We start from the raw sequence: 20,589 nt of genomic DNA on the forward strand, positions 1-20,589 counted from the left end.
TTAAATTAGCTAGTGGTAATTATATTTGAAATCAATTTCATTTCACATTAACTTTAATGTTAAACAACAGAAATAATTTCAATAACATTAATACATCTTTCATTTTAAATAGCAAAAGTGCACAGTGGTGTTTTTACATATGAGTTTTGGACCAAAATACCAATTATAGTTCGGCAAAAGTTGCTTGTCACTAAAGCATTGGCAGAGAGAATAATACTGTATTTTTCTTACACTAGTATTATGACCCCAAAAAAGGGATGAACTTAGTTTTTATTACAAGCTTTTATTTAACTTACAATGTAAGTAAGTACCTATGTATGTATGTAACTATGTTTGTACGTGTTAAATCTTGCAAGTTAAATTTGACCCGCTTCCCAGTTTTCGATGAAGTCGGGTGACAATGCAACCATCCAATGGTACCATCGAGCTGATCTGATGATGGAGACAGGAGGTGGCCATAGGAAGTCTGTGATAAAACAACGCAACCTAATTGTGTTTGGGCTTTTAGAATTGTCTCGATGAGTATTAGTTGCCTGTGGAAAGAAAAGCACAGTCAGCGATAAAAGCTTGTACCAAAAATGAAATTTTTGCCAAAAACTTATTAATTTTATTCTACTGCTGACAAAATTGCTTTGCTAGGCTACATATAACTAGGCAAGTTTTTTGTTCAGCAATGGTTTATTTGCGGTGCAACCAAATTTTTTTTGGTTTGGTAGGTATCGCTTCTTTTTTCTCCATCGCATTCTAGAAGATTTAAAGCCTCGATAGTAATTTTTTATCGTTAACAATGGCGGTCGCATCTTCAAGTATTAGATAAAAATTTGCGGTTTTAAAAATGCGAACCCTTTCCATTGTGCCGATGTAAGAGGATTATTTTTTAAGTCCATTTTAATTTTTTTACAGTTCTATGAGAAACGGATGATCCTGAAGTATCTATTTATCTGTTTTTGCCAGCTGCATCCTTTTATAATTATGATTATGGAAAAAAAGCCCAAAATGCTTGTTAATTTTTATATGGACTTCTTAAGTGCAGAGATCACATAAAAACATCGAACTATTTTATACAATATACTTTTCTATATTTTGATGTACAAGAAAGTTTTAACTAAAAATCTTTTCTGCAGTAAAAAGCACTTAGATAAGTATAATCCATCAAATCCCGCCTACGGTTCTTGCGATTGATTTGTTGATAAACATATCGGTGTCTAAACATTGCAATATCATGTATGTTTAAATAATTCAAATATGAACACACCTACACATAAAATCGCTTAATGATCGCAATCCTAAAGAAAACAGCGATTTTGTCCAACGTACACAAATATTGCAAACGCACAGTGGTTCAAATAAAGCAATTCCAGTCAAAACATGACTAATGGAAATGTCCATTAATTGTTAGGTAGCTTTGCAATTGGATGAAAGAGTGGTTTTATTACTAACAAATAGCACTAACGATGTATTCACTGCGGAATTAAAATCAGATCGATTGTCTATGCGTGCCGATGACCTAAATTACATGTTTCGGCAACTTTTAAAATGTGGACACGTTACTTTAGTGCAATGAAATCTGAACCCCTAGTTTTGGAGACTCAAAATCCCATACGGTTTTTCTTGCCCCGTGCAAAATAAACTGTTTCTCTTACCCTATATGACCTTCTAGGTACAATGTACAGTCAAGGGCATATATATATATATATATTCCCAAAGTTTCCAAAATATGTGTACGCTCTTACACCTTAGAGAATAAAGTCGTGTTCATATTCACATATTTTTTATATTTGTCTGGATCTATATTTTTGCCTTCGACTGTACATAGAGTCTTATTTTTAGTTCTGCGCAATGAGGATAATTAAAGACTGATGGCTATTTAACTTCATAGTATTAAGGTTAGTATAAAACCAATAACTGTTCAGAAATTCGTTAGTAAAATCTCTCACAGACCATTTTGTTATAGATGAGCTCATGCATAGCGCCGCGATGGGCGGAGGGGCGCTCTTCGGGTGCTCCTCCGCCGGACACAGTGGGATCAACCAGCTCGGAGGGGTCTACGTCAACGGGAGGCCGCTGCCAGACTCCACGAGGCAGAAGATTGTGGAGCTGGCGCACTCGGGCGCGCGGCCCTGCGACATCAGCCGCATCCTCCAAGTCTCCAACGGCTGCGTGTCCAAGATACTCGGCAGGTCAGTTGCACCTGGTGTTTGTAGGAGGCAGGCCGCTGCCGGACTCCACGAGGCAGAAGAACGTGGAGCTGGCGCATTTGGGCGCGCGGCCCTGCGACATCAGCCGCATCCTCCAGGTCTCCAACGGCTGCGTGTCCAAGATACTCGGCAGGTCAGTTGCACCTGGTGTTTGTAAGAAGGCCGCTTCACTCCTCTCTAAACGGGCATTCCAGAAAAGTGTCGTACCTACGTACGTGACGCTTTTTAACCCTACTGATAAAGCTACGAATACATATTAAATGACATTTAAAATCGGGTCTATCGCGAATTTATTTATTTCGCGACCACGACCGACGAGTGAAACCTGTGTCGAAACGTCGGTGAATAAAGGTAACAAAATAAATTTGCGATAGAACCGATTTTAATTGTGATTTAATATGTGTTCAAAACGCGAAAGTTTTAAATGTTATAAAGCTAAGAATGCCGATATTTGGCACGAAAACGTTTGATAACTTAGCTTTCAATAAAACGGTATATGATACAGATTTCTGTGGGTTATTAAAGTAGCTGCCATATGCGTCCCGTTCCTTGACAAATTTGACTTTTTTGTGGAATACCCCTAAACCCCTATTACACCTTTTTGACTATCTCCACGCGTCTCGCCATCGCGCAGCGCGCCAAAGATTGTGGCTCCAAGATACTTCGTAGGTGTGTGAAACTTTATGGATATAAAATTGTATAAGAAACTCAGTTCTACCTTGTTCTTCTGTGGAACTATTAAGTAGCCAATATAAATATGCCTCATTGATTGTGTCTTAAATTATTACATGTGTAAAATTACTTAATCTCCTCAATTATCTTGCTAACGAAGCTAAAATATTGCTTTATCATTATGTTTTTCTAAAGTAATGACCCAAAAATCAACAAGTAGGACATCTTCGAATCAATACCTAACCGGAACTTCGCTTAATGAACCAGATAACATCTCCAAAGAAACCGTGGATTCCTAAACTAAAACAGATGAAGATAACAAAAATACTCCAAATCAGCAATTCATCGCGACATTACCTCACAAAGTACAGTAAGCACCCAACATAACAGAAACTACTATTACTTTGACAACTATAAACGAATTATTTAGCACAAAACCCATTGTCGCGAACAAAAGTTTAAGAATCGATCTAAGGGGTCAAATTCCGGGGCCACGCGTTCACAAATTGACGGAATTCCCATAATACCGCCTAAGGAACCGCACAATGGTCGAATTGTCGGACAAAAATTGAGGAAAAATTTCAATAAATTAATCAATAGAAATATGCATTCCCATAGTGTATTGTTTTTGTTGAATGTGCTCGCTCCGGGAGCTAGAGGTGGGAACGCATCGGGTGCTGGGGTGTTCTAATTTCCCATTTTATTGTTTGATTGCGATTTTATCTGGAGATCAGCTTCCAACCCTCCTCCTTGAGCTGAGTGTTTATTGTAACGTGAATGGGATCCGATTGTTTTTGTAATCGGAATGCAACTGACAGGCGTGGAATTAGCAAAGCGTCGTGCGTGGTTTCTCTTTCAATTTGAGTATGCTTCTGGGCAAAGAGGGAACGGTTGGAACGGTTGATACAAATGTATTTTGTAACAAATAGTGTAGTGCCTATCAAGTTTTGATCATTGCGTCGTTTGCATTGAATATGTGTTCAAATGTACTCACTAATGTTTTTTTCTTTATCTACAAAGAAATCAACCTACAATACAGTTCGATTGACTTCACTGAGTACAAATAAAACAAAGACGTCAAAAGTCAATTGCAAACAATAAAAAATGTAAAGAATGTCAATCAAAGAAACTACGCCTTTTTAATACACGGTATGACTTCCAGGGTTGTCCCACGACCGCCCCTAAATAAAAATCAAAATAAAACATTATTTTCTAGTAATTGGCACCCCTACTGCGGGAGCCTGCTTGACGCCACTTCAAGAGATCTTATAGGAAAGCAAATTATGGAACCCTAAATATTGCACAGTGGGCACATGTTATTATTTTGCTGTTATGATAACAAATGTTAGGCAGTGTGCATGGGTTTGCTACTTGAAAAATGAAAAATACTTAGGAACTCGTTAAGTAGAAGATTGTAAAATCAGTTATGCTTAAAATAGCTTTTTTCTGTAAATTTTATGTAAAGACCATTTATATTATTGTCATTGATTATACCATTTGGGTATAAATGAACCTCCATGAAAATTTCAAGATCAATTTTAAAAACGAAGTGTGTTTACATTAATTTTAGTTTTATTCAGTCAATTTTAGTTGAAAATTTGAAAAAAAAGTTTCCGCAATTGGAAATGCATAGAATTGTTACTTAATAGTGATAAGCTATGCAGAATATTATATGGAAAATACTTATGCCAAGCAAGGTGGCAGCAAAAGCCATGTTTTCACATTTTGATTTTGTTTTTAATTAAATGTAAAATAGGGTTTATTTCGCCAGAATAAATGTTTTTTTTTGGGAATTGCAACGATGAAATATTTCCAGAATAGAAAATCCATGAAAATTTACTATCTAATAAACTATGCCAAATATTCTATGGGAAATACTTATAGCAAGCAAGGTGGCAGCAAAAGCCATTTTTTCCCATACACCCCTGGATCTTATCGTGCCAATTACCAAAGGGTTCGTCGGAGGGCCAGCGTGGCGGGACTCCTAATTAAAGAGCCGCCCCGCTGCTTCTTCACATTCTTTACCTTTGCCGTTTTAAAATCGGTCTACATTTCCCACAAATTATTATAACGAGCATTTTGTAAACAAAAATACAATTAAAAAAAATAATTAAAATATTTTGAGTAAGTTTTTTTTAATAAATTGCGATTATATCTATTATTACTTTAATTTAGGCGACAGTTTAGCGACGTTGCCTTCATGGTCAGGAGAAAGGGCTTTTCTCCACGAAGGCAACGTCGGAGAAAATTAAGCTTCTTCACGCGATTATGTCTCTTTAGTTAATAACTAGTTTTTTGCGCGGTGCGCGGGGCCCGAGGGCCCCGCGGTCATCGTGTTGTTGTTGTTGTTGTTGTTGTTGTTTTGTTGTTGGTCTTGTTGTTGTTGTTGGTCTTGTTGTTTTGGTGCTGTAGTTGTTGTTATTGGTGCTGTAGTTGTTGAGGTGTTGTTGTTGGTGCTGTTGTTGATGTGTTGTTGTTGTTGGTGCTGTTGTTGATGTGTAGTTGTTGTTGTTGCTGTTGTTGGTGCAGTAGTTTTGTTTTCCAATGGAAAAAGTAATAAAGTTGTACTTTTGGTAGAAAGAAAATATCCGCATGCGAGCACTTCATACCCGCAGCTCGGCCTTCGGCCTCGCGTGCTTGGGAATTCGTAAGGGACGCTTCGGGCCTTCGGCCCTACGCGGAGCTCGGCCTTCGGCCTTCGCTGGGTTTCGAAGCTCAGCGTCGGGCCTTCGGCCCGCCGCTTCGCTTATTAAGACACTTGGGGAGAGTCGGTTCTGCTTTGGGCGTTAAGCGGGAAGTTGGAGCTTAAACACGACCCAATAGTAAAAATGTCTTGACAAGCTCACGTCGGGCCTACGGCCTTCGGCCTTCGGCCCGCCGTTTCGCTCGTCTAAGACATTTTCACTATTGGGTCGTGTTTAAGCTCCAACTTCCCCCTCTCGTGTGACGCTTCGGGCCTTCGGCCCTACGCGGAGCTCGGCCTTCGGCCTTCGCTAGCCTCGACGCTTCGCCGTCGGGCCTTCGGCCCGCCGGCTTCGCTTATTAAGACACTTGGGGAGGGTTGGTTCTGCTTTGGGCGGTAAGCGGGAAGTTGGAGCTTAAACACGACCCAATAGTAAAAATGTCTTGACAAGCTCACGTCGGGCCTACGGCCTTCGGCCTTCGGCCCGCCGATTCGCTCGTCTAAGACATTTTCACTATTGGGTCGTGTTTAAGCTCCAACTTCCCCCTCTCGTGTGACGCTTCGGGCCTTCGGCCCTACGCGGAGCTCGGCCTTCGGCCTTCGCAAACCTTGACGCATTGCCGTCGGGCCTTCGGCCCGCCGGCTTCGCTTATCAAGACAGTTGACTTGCTAGAACGCTTGGGAGCACTGCATTCACGCAGCTCGTCCTTCGGCCTCGCTTTAAATTACTTGGGGTTGGCACACTTGGGAGTCGGGGTGAAGGCTCCGGGCCTTCGGCCCTCCGCCGGGGTCGGCCTTCGGCCTCCCGGCCTAAAGCTCGCCCTTCGGGCTCGCTTAACACACTTTTTGTATAGGATTTTGCTTTGTTCGGCCTTAACGCAGCTCGGCCTTCGGCCTCGCCCAAAATTACTGGGGGTTGGCGGTGCCTGGCCATTCGGGGTGAAGCTCCGGGCCTGACGGCCCGTCGCGGGGTCGGCCTTCGGCCTCCCGGCCTGAAGCTCGCCCTTCGGGCTCGCTTAACCTACTCGAAAATTTGACTTTGCCCCTGTCCGCCGCCATTTTGGATTTTTCCAAAAAATTTTTTAGACATACTAATCTCGGGCCCCGAGGCTCGCCGCATGCCAAATCTCAGCGCGCTCGGACCAACTTGAAAAAAAAAAAAAAAAAAGTCGGCCATTTTGAAAAATTTTTAATTGCAGTCGTACTTCTCTCGGGGCCCTCTATGACATTTGGTCGAGCACCCCCCACCTATCTAGCACCGTTTAAAAGTTCCCATACAAAAAAAAAGTGGCCATTTTTTCCGCCATTTTGGATTTTTTCAAAAAAAAAATTTTCCATACCAATCTAGGGGACCCCGAGATTCCGTGACCGAAATTTCAGCGCGCTAGGACCATTTTGAAAATTGGCCGCCATTTTGAATCCGCCATTTTGAAAAAAAAATGGCGGCTTCAGAAACTGCCCAGGGTCCTCTATGACATTTGGTCGAGCACCCCCCCACTAAGTCTTACCGTTTCGGCGTGCTCTTATGCGGAATCCTCGTCTTCCACTTGTCCAAAAAATCCATATTTTTCTGGACCTACAAATTCCGCCCTCTATACAAAACAATTTTTGTTTTACTCTTAACCCTTGTAGTTTCCAAATAAAACATCTCTATTAGAAATGAGTGGTTTTGTAGCTATATATATTATTAACTAGTTTTTTGCGCGGTGCGCGGGGCCCGAGGGCCCCGCGGTCATCGTGTTGTTGTTGTTGTTGTTGTTTTGTTGTTGGTCTTGTTGTTGGTGTTGTTGTTTTGGTGCTGTTGTTTTGGTGCTGTTGTTGATGTTGGTGCAGTTGTTTTTGGTGCAGTTGTTTTTGGTGCTGTAGTTGTTGAGGTGTTGTTGTTGGTGCTGTTGTTGATGTGTAGTTGTTGTTGTTGCTGTTGTTGGTGCAGTAGTTTTGTTTTCCAATGAAAAAAGTAATAAAGTTGTACTTTTAGTAGAAAGAAAAGATCCGCATGCGAGCACTTCATACCCGCAGCTCGGCCTTCGGCCTCGCGTGCTTGGGAAATCGTAAGGGACGCTTCGGGCCTTCGGCCCTACGCGGAGCTCGGCCTTCGGCCTTCGCTGGGTTTCGAAGCTCAGCGTCGGGCCTTCGGCCCGCCGCTTCGCTTATTAAAACACTTGGAGAATTGGTTTTGCTTTTGGCGGTAAGCGGGAAGTTGGAGCTTAAACACGACCCAATAGTAAAAATGTCTTGACAAGCTCACGTCGGGCCTACGGCCTTCGGCCTTCGGCCCGCCGTTTCGCTCGTCTAAGACATTTTCACTATTGGGTCGTGTTTAAGCTCCAACTTCCCCCTCTCGTGTGACGCTTCGGGCCTTCGGCCCTACGCGGAGCTCGGCCTTCGGCCTTCGCTAGTCTCGACGCTTCGCCGTCGGGCCTTCGGCCCGCCGGCTTCGCTTATTAAGACACTTGGGGAGGGCTGGTTCTGCTTTGGGCGGTAAGCGGGAAGTTGGAGCTTAAACACGACCCAATAGTAAAAATGTCTTGACAAGCTCACGTCGGGCCTACGGCCTTCGGCCTTCGGCCCGCCGTTTCGCTCGTCTAAGACATTTTCACTATTGGGTCGTGTTTAAGCTCCAACTTCCCCCTCTCGTGTGACGCTTCGGGCCTTCGGCCCTACGCGGAGCTCGGCCTTCGGCCTTCGCAAACCTTGACGCTTTGCCGTCGGGCCTGCGGCCCGCCGGCTTCGCTTATCAAGACAGTTGACTTGGTAGAACGCTTGGGAGCACTGCATTCACGCAGCTCGGCCTTCGGCCTCGCTTTAAATTACTTGGGGTTGGCACACTTGGGAGTCGGGGTGAAGGCTCCGGGCCTTCGGCCCTCCGCCGGGGTCGGCCTTCGGCCTCCCGGCCTGAAGCTTGCCCTTCGGGCTCGCTTAAGACACTTTTTGTATAGGATTTTGCTTTGTTCGGCCTTAACGCAGCTCGGCCTTCGGCCTCGCCCAAAATTACTGGGGGTTGAGGGTGCCTGGCCATTCGGGGTGAAGCTCCGGGCCTGACGGCCCGTCGCGGGGTCGGCCTTCGGCCTCCCGGCCTGAAGCTCGCCCTTCGGGCTCGCTTAACCTACTCGAAAATTTGACTTTGCCCCTGTCCGCCGCCATTTTGGATTTTTCCAAAAAATTTTTTCGACATACTAATCTCGGGCCCCGAGGCTCGCCGCATGCCAAATCTCAGCGCGCTCGGACCAACTTGAAAAAAAAAAAAAAAAAAAGTCGGCCATTTTGAAAATTTTTAAATGCAGTCGTACTTCTCTCGGGGCCCTCTATGACATTTGGTCGAGCACCCCCCACCTATCTACCACCGTTTAAAAGTTACCATACAAAAAAAAAGTGGCCATTTTTTCCGCCATTTTGAATTTTTTCAAAATTTTTTTTTTCCATACCAATCTAGGGGACCCCGAGATTCCGTGACCGAAATTTCAGCGCGCTAGGACCATTTTGAAAATTGGCCGCCATTTTGAATCCGCCATTTTGAAAAAAAAATGGCGGCTTCAGAAACTGCCCAGGGTCCTCTATGACATTTGGTCGAGCACCCCCCCACTAAGTCTTACCGTTTCGGCGTGCTCTTATGCGGAATCCTCGTCTTCCACTTGTCCAAAAAATCCATATTTTTCTGGACCTACAAATTCCGCCCTCTATACAAAACTTTTTTTTTTTTTGTTCCAACCCTTCTAGTTTCCAAATAAAAGTGGTACATGAGAAATCAGTGGTTTTGTAGCTATATATATTATTAACTAGTTTTTTGCGCGGTGCGCGGGGCCCGAGGGCCCCGCGGTCATCGTGTTGTTGTTGTTGTTGTTGTTCTGTTGTTGGTCTTGTTGTTTGTCTTGTTGTTTTGTTGTTGGTCTTGTTGTTTTTGGTGCTGTTGTTTTGGTGCTGTAGTTGTTGAGGTGTTGTTGTTGGTGCTGTTGTTTGTGTTTGTGTTGTTGTTGTTGTTGTGTTGTTGTTGTTGCTGTTGTTGGTGCAGTAGTTTTATTTTCCAAAGGGAAAAAGTAATGAAATTTTACTTTTGGTAGAAAGAAAAGTTCCGCATGCGAGCACTTCATACCCGCAGCTCGGCCTTCGGCCTCGCGTGCTTGGGAAATCGTAAGGGACGCTTCGGGCCTTCGGCCCTACGCGGAGCTCGGCCTTCGGCCTTCGCTGGGTTTCGAAGCTCAGCGTCGGGCCTTCGGCCCGCCGCTTCGCTTATTAAAACACTTGGGGAGGGTTGGTTTTGCTTTGGGCGGTAAGCGGGAAGTTGGAGCTTAAACACGACCCAATAGTAAAAATGTCTTGACAAGCTCACGTCGGGCCTACGGCCTTCGGCCTTCGGCCCGCCGTTTCGCTCGTCTAAGACATTTTCACTATTGGGTCGTGTTTAAGCTTCAACTTCCCCCTCTCGTGTGACGCTTCGGGCCTTCGGCCCTACGCGGAGCTCGGCCTTCGGCCTTCGCAAGCCTTGACGCTCCGCCGTCGGGCCTTCGGCCCGCCGGCTTCGCTTATTAAGACTCTTGGGAAGGGCTGGTTCTGCTTTGGGCGGTAAGCGGGAAGTTGGAGCTTAAACACGACCCAATAGTAAAAATGTCTTGACAAGCTCACGTCGGGCCTACGGCCTTCGGCCTTCGGCCCGCCGTTTCGCTCGTCTAAGACATTTTCACTATTGGGTCGTGTTTAAGCTCCAACTTCCCCCTCTCGTGTGACGCTTCGGGCCTTCGGCCCTACGCGGAGCTCGGCCTTCGGCCTTCGCTAGCCTCGACGCTTCGCCGTCGGGCCTTCGGCCCGCCGGCTTCGCTTATTAAGACACTTGGGGAGGGTTGGTTCTGCTTTGGGCGGTAAGCGGGAAGTTGGAGCTTAAACACGACACAATAGTAAAAATGTCTTGACAAGCTCACGTCGGGCCTACGGCCTTCGGCCTTCGGCCCGCCGTTTCGCTCGTCTAAGACATTTTCACTATTGGGTCGTGTTTAAGCTCCAACTTCCCCCTCTCGTGTGACGCTTCGGGCCTTCGGCCCTACGCGGAGCTCGGCCTTCGGCCTTCGCTAGCCTCGACGCTTCGCCGTCGGGCCTTCGGCCCGCCGGCTTCGCTTGTCAACACAGTTGACTTGGTAGAACGCTTGGGAGCACTGCATTCACGCAGCTCGGCCTTCGGCCTCGCTTTAAATTACTTGGGGTTGGCACGCTTGGGAGTCGGGGTGAAGGCTCCGGGCCTTCGGCCCTCCGCCGGGGTCGGCCTTCGGCCTCCCGGCCCGAAGCTCGCCCTTCGGGCTCGCTTAACACACTTTTTGTATAGGATTTTGCTTTGTTCGTCCTTAACGCAGCTCGGCCTTCGGCCTCGCCCAAAATTACTGGGGGTTGAGGGTGCCTGGCCATTCGGGGTGAAGCTCCGGGCCTCACGGCCCGTCGCGGGGTCGGCCTTCGGCCTCCCAGCCTGAAGCTCGCCCTTCGGGCTCGCTTAACCTACTCGAAATTTTTATTTTGCCCCTGTCCGCCGCCATTTTGGATTTTTCCAAAAAATTTTTTCGACATACTAATCTCGGGCCCCGAGGCTCGCCGCATGCCAAATCTCAGCGCGCTCGGACCAACTTGAAAAAAAAAAAAAAAAAAAGTCGGCCATTTTGAAATTTTTTAAATGCAGTCGTACTTCTCTCGGGGCCCTCTATGACATTTGGTCGAGCACCCCCCACCTATCTAGCACCGTTTAAAAGTTCCCATACAAAAAAAAAGTGGCCATTTTTTCCGCCATTTTGAATTTTTTAAAAAAAAATTTTTTCCATACCAATCTAGGGGACCCCGAGATTCCGTGACCGAAATTTCAGCGCGCTAGGACCATTTTGAAAATTGGCCGCCATTTTGAATCCGCCATTTTGAAAAAAAAATGGCGGCTTTAGAAACTGCCCAGGGTCCTCTATGACATTTGGTCGAGCACCCCCCCACTAAGTCTTACCGTTTCGGCGTGCTCTTATGCGGAATCCTCGTCTTCCACTTGTCCAAAAAATCCATATTTTTCTGGACCTACATTTTTTGAGCCCTATACAATACTTTTTTTTTTTTCGGTGTAACCCTTTTAGTTTCCAAATAAAACGTATACATGAGAAATGAGTGGTTTTGTAGCTATATATAATATTAATAATGTACAAACATCGTATACATTAATCAGTGAAAAAAAAACTATTTGTGTCTGCGTGAAAAAGTTTACGTAATTTAATTAAAACAGTATTTTCCTTTGCATTTTTTCCACTTCAGCCCCCTGCCATAACTACTCAAATTTCATAACAACAGACTAAGTAAGTATCCACTCAAATAAATACAATTGCATTACATCAGTAACTTAGTTGCATTTGAATAACCACTTCAGAAACAATCTCAGATAAGCCCTCTTTTGCCCCCGAAACTGCTATCTTCGCCATCACCCCCGTTTTGATAACTACGACGACCCACTGTGCGTCGAGCAAGTTGGGTTAGAACGCGATAAAAATATAAGAGAAGTCAACTTTATATGAAATTGCACAGTGGGTTTGTGATAGGTAACGTCGCGACCTACTGTGCAATTTCGCATTAAAACGGGTAATGAATGTGAAATATTAAATTAATTGGCTTTTTGTGTTGTATGCGGAACGAAACTGATTTCAATCAATTTGTTATTGTTTGATGGAATAATTCGACAGTCGGGCGACAATTTGACGAATCCAGTTATAAATGGAATTTAGTTGGTTTAATATTGTTTTGGTTTTGATTTAGTCCAATTCGGGTATTGTAGAGTTTCAGTGGCTTATTGTAGCATAGTTTTGCGCTAACTGTAATTTTGTAGCCAAAAATAAAGTGAAAGTATTTGTTTCCAATTTCTGTAAAAAATGCACATATAAACGTTTTATTTGCGATCTTATTTACTTAATAAACAAGCATAAAAAACGTTTTAAACATAATCGAAAGTTCGCCGACCTTAAATAAACTGCTAGTCAATTAAAATGTAATCTACGCACCCCCAACGCGAAATCTGTGGCCCAAGGCGAAAGCGATTACCGAACTATAGGCCCCACAGGCCCTTTCAGTGGGTTTTGGTGTACTCACTTTGCTTTCGCGGATCGAACAATTTATCAAACACCATTGTATCGTGACCTCTAAATCTGTAACAACTAAACGCAATCGAAAAGCGCGCTTATATTGGTGTTCGTAAGTCTTTAAATCGCTCGCTTAAGCTGTTGGAACGACACCTGGCTGAACAAATCGAGTAGATTGTCGAATCGACAGATGACATCGGGATATTGTTTGTATAAGGGTTGACATTGTGTTGGTTTTGCGTTTGGATGTATTTAGGTCAATGAAAAAAAGCGAACTTAGCAAAATGTTTACTTGGAAGTTTAGTAAAAATAAAACAGTTATACAACGGTTAAAGGATGACTCACGTTAGACCGGGCCGTGTCCGGGCCGGAGCTTCCGTCGCTTACTTTTCTATGACATGACAGGTGATCACGTGATGCTTTCCATAGAAAACGAAGCGCCTGAAGCTCCGGCCCGGACACGGCCCGGTCTAACGTGAGTCATCCTTTACGGTTCTATTGAGGTACTTACTTATAATAAAAAGTTCAGTCTTATATTTCCTTAATCAAAAAATAATAATAATTGTTAGTGTCTAACTTTTGGGCGTTGTTCAACTTTCTAAGGTTCTAATTAAGGTCATATACATAAATGTATGTATGGGTCAAAATTCATTTCGTTGTCTTGTTTTTGGTCCCCAAAAAATGTGACGGAGTGGAGCCTTTTGTAAGGGGTGAAATTTAGTTTTTAATTTCAAGAGAATTATAATCTACAGCTAGAAAGACATGCAATACCACTCAACTTTATTTATTTGATAAAAGACAAAAATAGAAGCAAATTGCAAATTGCAGCAAATGCAAACAGGGCCCTACTGCACACATTGCTGGACCCGTGTGTAATTTTTTTTATGTTTTTAATGTGTAAATAATTTTATCTTTGTTTTTGCTATTCTTCTTTTTATTTTAAATTTTTTAAGCATCTTATCCCTTTTATCGTATTGTCCTGTGTATGTGTGCTTTATGGAATAAATGTATGTCTTCTTCTTCTTCTTCAGAAGCGTGACATAGTGGTCAGAAACAAGACAAAGAAAAGAATTTTGACCCGTATGTGTATTTCCTATGGCGTATTTTCCTAAGCGCTATTAGTAGTCATATCTATAAATATTCTGTACGTTTGATGCAACAAAAATATGTTAGATATTAAAAAATTTAGTTTTCTTATTTCTAATGCACTCTTCATTCGCGTGCCCTTGTCCCATTCACTTGGGGTCGGCGCAGCATGTCTTTTTCTTCCATACCTCTCTGTCGCCCGTCATCTCATCATTCACTCACGTTAGTTTCATATCATCTTTCACACAGTCCATCCACCTTTTCCTCGTTTTTCCTTGTCCCGATACTTCCCTCCACATTAATTCGTAATACCTTTCTCGTCATTTCTAATGCACTAAAGTAAAAAATATATTTTAGAGTCCGCCAAGCCGGAAATAATCCAAAATTCATCTAATTCCCATCCTCCATTGTAATCTCTAATATCGGCACGTTTCAGCAAACCGTTTGTAGCCACTTATCCCAAATATCTACATTGTCAATGCTACAATGGTATCGACTGTCGAAGTATCGACACATGTCGATCACACAATACCGATGTCGAGTGCCTACATCCTTACACCCGACATTTAGCACATGGAACTAAACAGTCATATGTCCTATACTTTGAACTACAATTTTCGACCTATTGATTTTAATGAGTATATATTTGATGATAATAAAAATAACTATTTAATAGACAGTAGGTAGTCCTTTTTTGTGATAAGCGCTGGTCGCCTAGCGGTAAGAGCGTGCGACTTTCAATCTGGAGGTCGCGGGTTCAAACCCCGGCTCGTACTCGTTTCGGAACTTATGTACGAAATATCATTTGATATTCACCAGTTGCTTTTCCGTGAAGGAAAACATCGTGAGGAAACCGGACTAATCCCAATAAGGCCTAGTTTGCCCCCCGGATTGGAAGGTCAGATGGCAGTCGCTTTCGTAAAAACTAGTGCTTACGTCAATTCTTGGGATTAGTTGTCGAGCAGACCCCAGGCTCCCATGAGCCGTGGCAAAAATGCTTTTTTGTAAGCAATGGGGCTTCAGTAACGTAACTCAGCTTCGGAATGTAAGTAAACTGTATTGCTTTTAACTTAAGGTGCCTTTTTGAAAAAGCCTTACTTTAGTGATCCCCAGAAGTATGTAATTCAGGAAATATGTAAAAAATACCTTAAAATTTTAGAACATTTATTTCAAATATTTTTGTCTGCAATTTGCACTTGAATGACCCACCGTTTCCTTTCATCGAAATATTTCACATTTTTTTACCGAATATGTACGAAATTGGAGTAAAAAGAAAAAGTTATACGTTAAAAATACGTTGAATTTAAAAATCGAGTTATTCCGTCCAGTCAAAAAGTTCGTCAAAGCCAATTCCCGACGCATGACATGTTTTCGTGTTAAAATATATACCAACGCTGTTATTTTTCACTTTTCACTTTAGCGTTCCCGTATTCATTGTAACAGTTGTTCGACTAAAAATTTGCTTTAGCTGGATAAAACGCTTAATGGCTCCTCTACACGATGGCCCAGCGCTGGACCAGCGAGATGGCCATGCGATGGTTGAGAGCACGAACTATATATGGAATGGGCCACGTGTAGATGCGTACGCACCATCGCTGGCCCACTACCTTTGATGTGCGAACGAAAAACCGACACCGTGGCCATCCCATGGCCATCCCGCCGCGCCATAAGCCAGCCAACACCACTGCCCTCTCTACAGTGGACCATCTTAGTGGGCCAGTATGATGGCATATCGTGTAGAGGAGCCATAAAAAGTACTACCTAAGTACCTACGTACAGAATAGAGGTTTTTATCTAACTATACCTCCACGACATTCCCTCGTCCAAACTAAGTTCAGCTTTGCACGCAGATAATACGAGACGGGGTCGATCAAGCCCCGCGCCATCGGGGGTTCGAAGCCGCGGGTAGCCACCACCTCGGTAGTGTCCAAGATCTATTTATCGAAGCTATGCTTTAACGTAATACCAGTGTTACAATTAACCTATTTTTATACAAGATCTTTTATACCTAATAATAATGAAGAAATGATTGCACGATGTGTCCCTTAGATTGTGTCAGTAAACAGATTACCGGCATAATCTGACTTGATGGACACTTTTCTGTACCTACGTATACTTATTTGGGTCATACACATTTTATTGTTTCCCTAAGTCGATCGTGTCTTTCCTGTAGACATCGGTGTGTCGTTAACTTAAATGTTTGGCCCACAGAAGTGACCTTTTTCTGAAATATGCTTGACCCATTGCTAGATTTTAACTAACTACGCTTCCACGACATTCCCTCGTCCAAACTAAGTTCAGCTTTGCACGCAGATATTACGAGACGGGGTCGATCAAGCCCCGCGCCATCGGGGGTTCGAAGCCGCGGGTAGCCACCACCCCGGTAGTGTCCAAGATCGCTGACTACAAGCGGGAGTGCCCGTCGATCTTCGCGTGGGAGATCCGAGATCGTCTGCTCAGCGAGAACGTGTGCAATAATGACAATATACCTAGCGTGAGTACCTAGTTTGTAGATTATCTTGTACTGTGTTGCTTTAAGTATGGATCGGAGGCCAATTGATATAGGGTAAACTCGCATTACCTATTTCGTGACACGCCTAATTCGGTGATACAAGATTTGAAGCATGACACCCAGGAAAGCTAGTGAATACGGGCTTTTTAAATGTGCCTCACGGCAAAGCCGCCGAAGCCGTGAAGCCGTGAGATCCCATTTCATTGGCCACAGCATCTTTACAGATGATAGTTGCAGCGACTAGAGGTATTTGAGGAGATGTCTACAGTCTACATCGACTGCGGTGACTATATAGACCAATGGCCGATCGGCACTTCTTGCCGCACCGTGTCTTGACTCCTGGGGTGGTCCAGCAGCTCTGCGAATTCGTTTCTGGTTAAGGTGATCCAACCAGAGCTCGTCGTGCTTTGCCATGCCTTCCCGCAGGTTACGACGCCACTCGGGTCTCATCTCCGCGCGTTCCTCCCAACGGTTAGTTAGAATGCTGAAACCATTCACTAGCTTTCCTGGGTGTCATGCTTCAGAACTTGTATCACTGAATTAGGCGTGTCACCAAATAATGCGAGTTTACCCTACCTAGGAACGATTTGGCTCCCGTTCAAATCCAATTTGGTTCTGCGTTCTTGCTGAACCGTACTAACCTAAGTTTTATAACTTGATTTCTCTTTGTTGATCCGTACTAAAAGCGATACCATGAGATCAATGTGGAGAATACCGTCTATCAGGTAAGACCGTCAACAAGCTCTTTCGTCGCCTTTATCTCTCATACTCCACTTACAGGAAGCAGTGAAACTCTTCGTTTCTATGACTGTCTGAGCGAGCACCTAGAGTTCTTGCCTGCCTATGACGGTCTTCCCAACCAAAAATTGTATGTGTCGGTCTTCTCCACATACCTTATGTTGACTTATTTTTTTGTTATTATAAGTGTGTTATTAAACCCCAAAGTACCTATATAATATATTAATCAGATCCGACGATAAAAATAGTGTCTATTTGTTTTCTTTTAGTGTCTTGCCTTTCTCTTCCATATCAACATAATTACTTTTACTTTTCCGTTTGCCAAAGAAGGGAAATAAGATAGAATAAGGAAAACATGTAGATAAAAGCACAGAGGTACGCCCACAATTCTCATGTGGACAAAAAATATAACGAATTTTTTTTTTTAATACGTGTAGTGGAAAGTAAAAGCTATCTTACTTTTGATCACCTATTTTGCGTTTAATGAGTCAAAAAATACCCAGATCAATAAAATTACAGTCGAATTCACTAACATTTTTACAAGCTTAAGTTCCAAAAATATTTAACGCCTCTAAGGCGCTGACAATAAGGTCGTGTAAATATATTGAAGTTGCTCAAAAAGTGCTACTTTACGTAGCTGTTTAGCGTGCGGGAATTTGGTTTTCGCGAACTAGTGCTTTTCCCTTCTCCATTTTTTTTAAATTTATACATGACTACTTATTGATGAGTGTTAAAGTGTTAATATTAGTTTCCTTTAAACGTCGTAACCAACATCGTAACCTACTGTTAATGTAAGAATACGAATAATATGCATATTTCATATTTTATTACTTTTTCCAATAACGAGAAACTAAATTTAATTATTTCCAGTATGAACACCAAATACATTAGTCTACTTAACTCAAAAAAAGCCGAGTTCTACACAAAAAAAATAAAAAACAATCCGAACACCGTGAAATCCATGTGGGGAGTATTAAACAGGGAAAGGGGCAAAACGTGCAACAATCAACTCGATTTTACAGAGGTAATTACCGACTTAGATGGAAACAAATTTAAAACAAAAAAGGCGGCAGCCGATGCTATAAACAAACGGTTTGCCGGAGCGGCGGCGGCCTGTAGCGCGACACCTGCTGACGTGCCGCGCGCACTCGCTGCGCTGCAGGCCGCGCGCCCGCCCGCCGACTGCTGCATCAGGCTGAAACCTTTCACCCCTGACGAAGTATTTTACATTATCACGGCCCGATTAGCTAAAAAACCAACTAGGGATATTTTTGACATCTCTGTGAACTTAGTCTACTCCGTCGCCGCGGAACTAGCACCCGTGCTCGCCATAGTTTATAACAGGTGTCTACGCGAAGGTATCTTTCCGAACCCACTTAAAGAAAGCCGAATCTCTCCGTTATTCAAAGGGAAAGGAAAGAGAGAGGATATCGACGCTTACAGACCTATAGCAATAATTCCAGTCATAGCTAAGATATTTGAGTGCGGCTTAAGTTCCAGATTAACGGAGTTTCTATCTTCCAAAAATGCGCTTTCGGAGAGGCAATATGCCTACCGAAAAGGCCGCTCAACAACCTCCTTGGCTCGGACCGTGATTCGGCAGGTTACTGAAGCCCGCGAGTGCAGGAACCAAGTCGCAGTCTTATGCTGCGACTTATCAAAGGCATTCGACGTTGCTGATCACGAAGTTCTGACCAGCAAACTTCGTCACTATGGCTTTGAAGGTACCGCCCTGACTTTGTTATCAGACCTTCTACGGAACAGAACACAAGTTGTGGTCTCTGATGGCGGTATAGTTCGATCTGACGCCGCGACCACAAGTATGGGCGTCGCACAGGGCTCGTCGGTGTCGAATATTCTATTCTCTATACTTTTGAACGACCTGCCAGAGGCTATCACCGGTGGAGAGACATTCATGTATGCTGACGACGTGGCTGTTGTTGTGTCCGCCCCTACATACGACGAGCTCGAACTCAAACTTAACTTGATCGCCGCATCACTCTCGAATTGGTTTGGCATTAACGGACTTATCTTAAACACGAGCAAAACGCATTACATCGGCTTTGATCTGTCTGGACGGCAGGTTAGGCAGCTGTCAGTAATAGCAAATGGCACTGTAATCAGACAAGTCATGAACTCCAAATTTCTTGGTTTCGAGCTAGACAGCTGCCTCACCTGGAGTGGCCATATAGATCAGATGTGCAAGAAACTCGCAACGGCATGCTTTGCGTTGAGGCGGCTGGCTCGAGTACTTCCATTAGAAATGGTCCGAGCATGCTATTTTGCGTCAGCCCACGCACTCCTGCAGTACGGAGTCGAACTGTGGGCCGGTGCTGCCGATTGGGAGAGGGTCTTCCGGCTCCAGAAGCGCGCCGTTCGGGCGATAGGCCGTGTCCCTCAATGTCACTCCGCGAGGCCATTGTTCAAGTCGTTGGGAATACTTACGCTGCCCTCGCTTCTAATAATGCAAATGGCAATAAATACACGTGATGAAGTAGACTCCAATCCAATCATCGAAGCCCCGCGTAGGTACGCAACGCGCAGCGCGCGCGCCGGAATGCTGCCACTCGCATCGCACAAACTTGCGAAAACTAAAAAGCTATCACATGTTATGGGTCGAAAAGTGTATAATTGCCTTCCGCGTGAAGTTGTTACTGCAAAAAGTGCGTCAATGTTTAAAACTAAACTCAGACAATGGCTCCTCGAGCAGACGTTCTATGACCTCAAAGAGCTTTTTATAAGTAAACCCATGTCATAGAATAAGAATAATATTGTATAATACCTACATATTGTAGTACCTATTGACTTGTAATTTTATATTATTAATAAATGATGATTATGATTATGATTATGATTACCTCTTTATCATTATAACACGTTTATTTTTTTTATATTGAAGATTGAAAAACCGTTCTTAATAAGTTGCCTGAATGGAACGGAATAGCCATGGAAAGTAGAGGTAGGAATAGCTGCCGACACGCCTGTCAAAGAAGAGGCGATTTTTCTTACTGCAAGCTAAGTTTCCAAAGGCAACATTCGATATTGTTTTTATTCCTTACTTGTTGTTTTTCTTATTTTTTCGCAACTGTATTAAAAAACGTCGTTTGATACACGCGCGGAAATGTCATTCTTCACTCGTCCCGAGTCTTCAGTTCAAGATATCTCGGTACTCGTGAAGTAATGACATACTTTCCACACTAACATCGAAATGTACTATTTTGTACGTCGTCTTGTAAACATGTTTGTGAACTAGACCGTGCATTGTAATTCATGATTTGCATAGTCTTCAAATACAATTCTTGGCTCAACATATGACATTGACTTAACAAAAACAATAGCTTGACGTCAGAAACGCTGTATTACGATATTATAGACGAGAGTATAATTACAGTATTTAATCCATTATAAGTATTATACCTCAGTGCCATAATCTGAATGATAAGAATCGCTTTTAGTTCACCTTGGCGTGCCATGCGTGGCCGTTTAACCAGTATCGGTAAAACGTCAAAACAATTTAGCTTATTTGCTTTAAATGTGTCTTGAGGTTTATTTTCGGTATTTATATTAGCATAAATTCGAGATAGCGAGGTGTTTTAAAAGCCTGCATATCTTGGGAATTTA

The 20,589-nt window shown here is 43.4% G+C and overlaps 1 protein-coding gene across 1 annotated transcript in view; it reads left to right on the forward strand.

The window, feature by feature from the left end:
• Positions 1 to 20,589, forward strand: part of LOC134747296 (paired box protein Pax-6) — a 106,634-nt gene that overhangs the window by 35,996 nt on the left and 50,049 nt on the right. The window contains exons 3-4 of the mRNA XM_063681918.1: positions 1,955 to 2,180; positions 16,020 to 16,212. Of these exons, the coding sequence (XP_063537988.1) occupies positions 1,955 to 2,180; positions 16,020 to 16,212 (419 nt within the window). The remainder of the gene's footprint in view (positions 1 to 1,954; positions 2,181 to 16,019; positions 16,213 to 20,589) is intronic.

The sequence above is a fragment of the Cydia strobilella genome, chromosome 14 (assembly GCF_947568885.1).
Source record: "Cydia strobilella chromosome 14, ilCydStro3.1, whole genome shotgun sequence".
In the NCBI taxonomy this organism is placed as follows: Eukaryota; Metazoa; Arthropoda; class Insecta; order Lepidoptera; family Tortricidae; genus Cydia; species Cydia strobilella.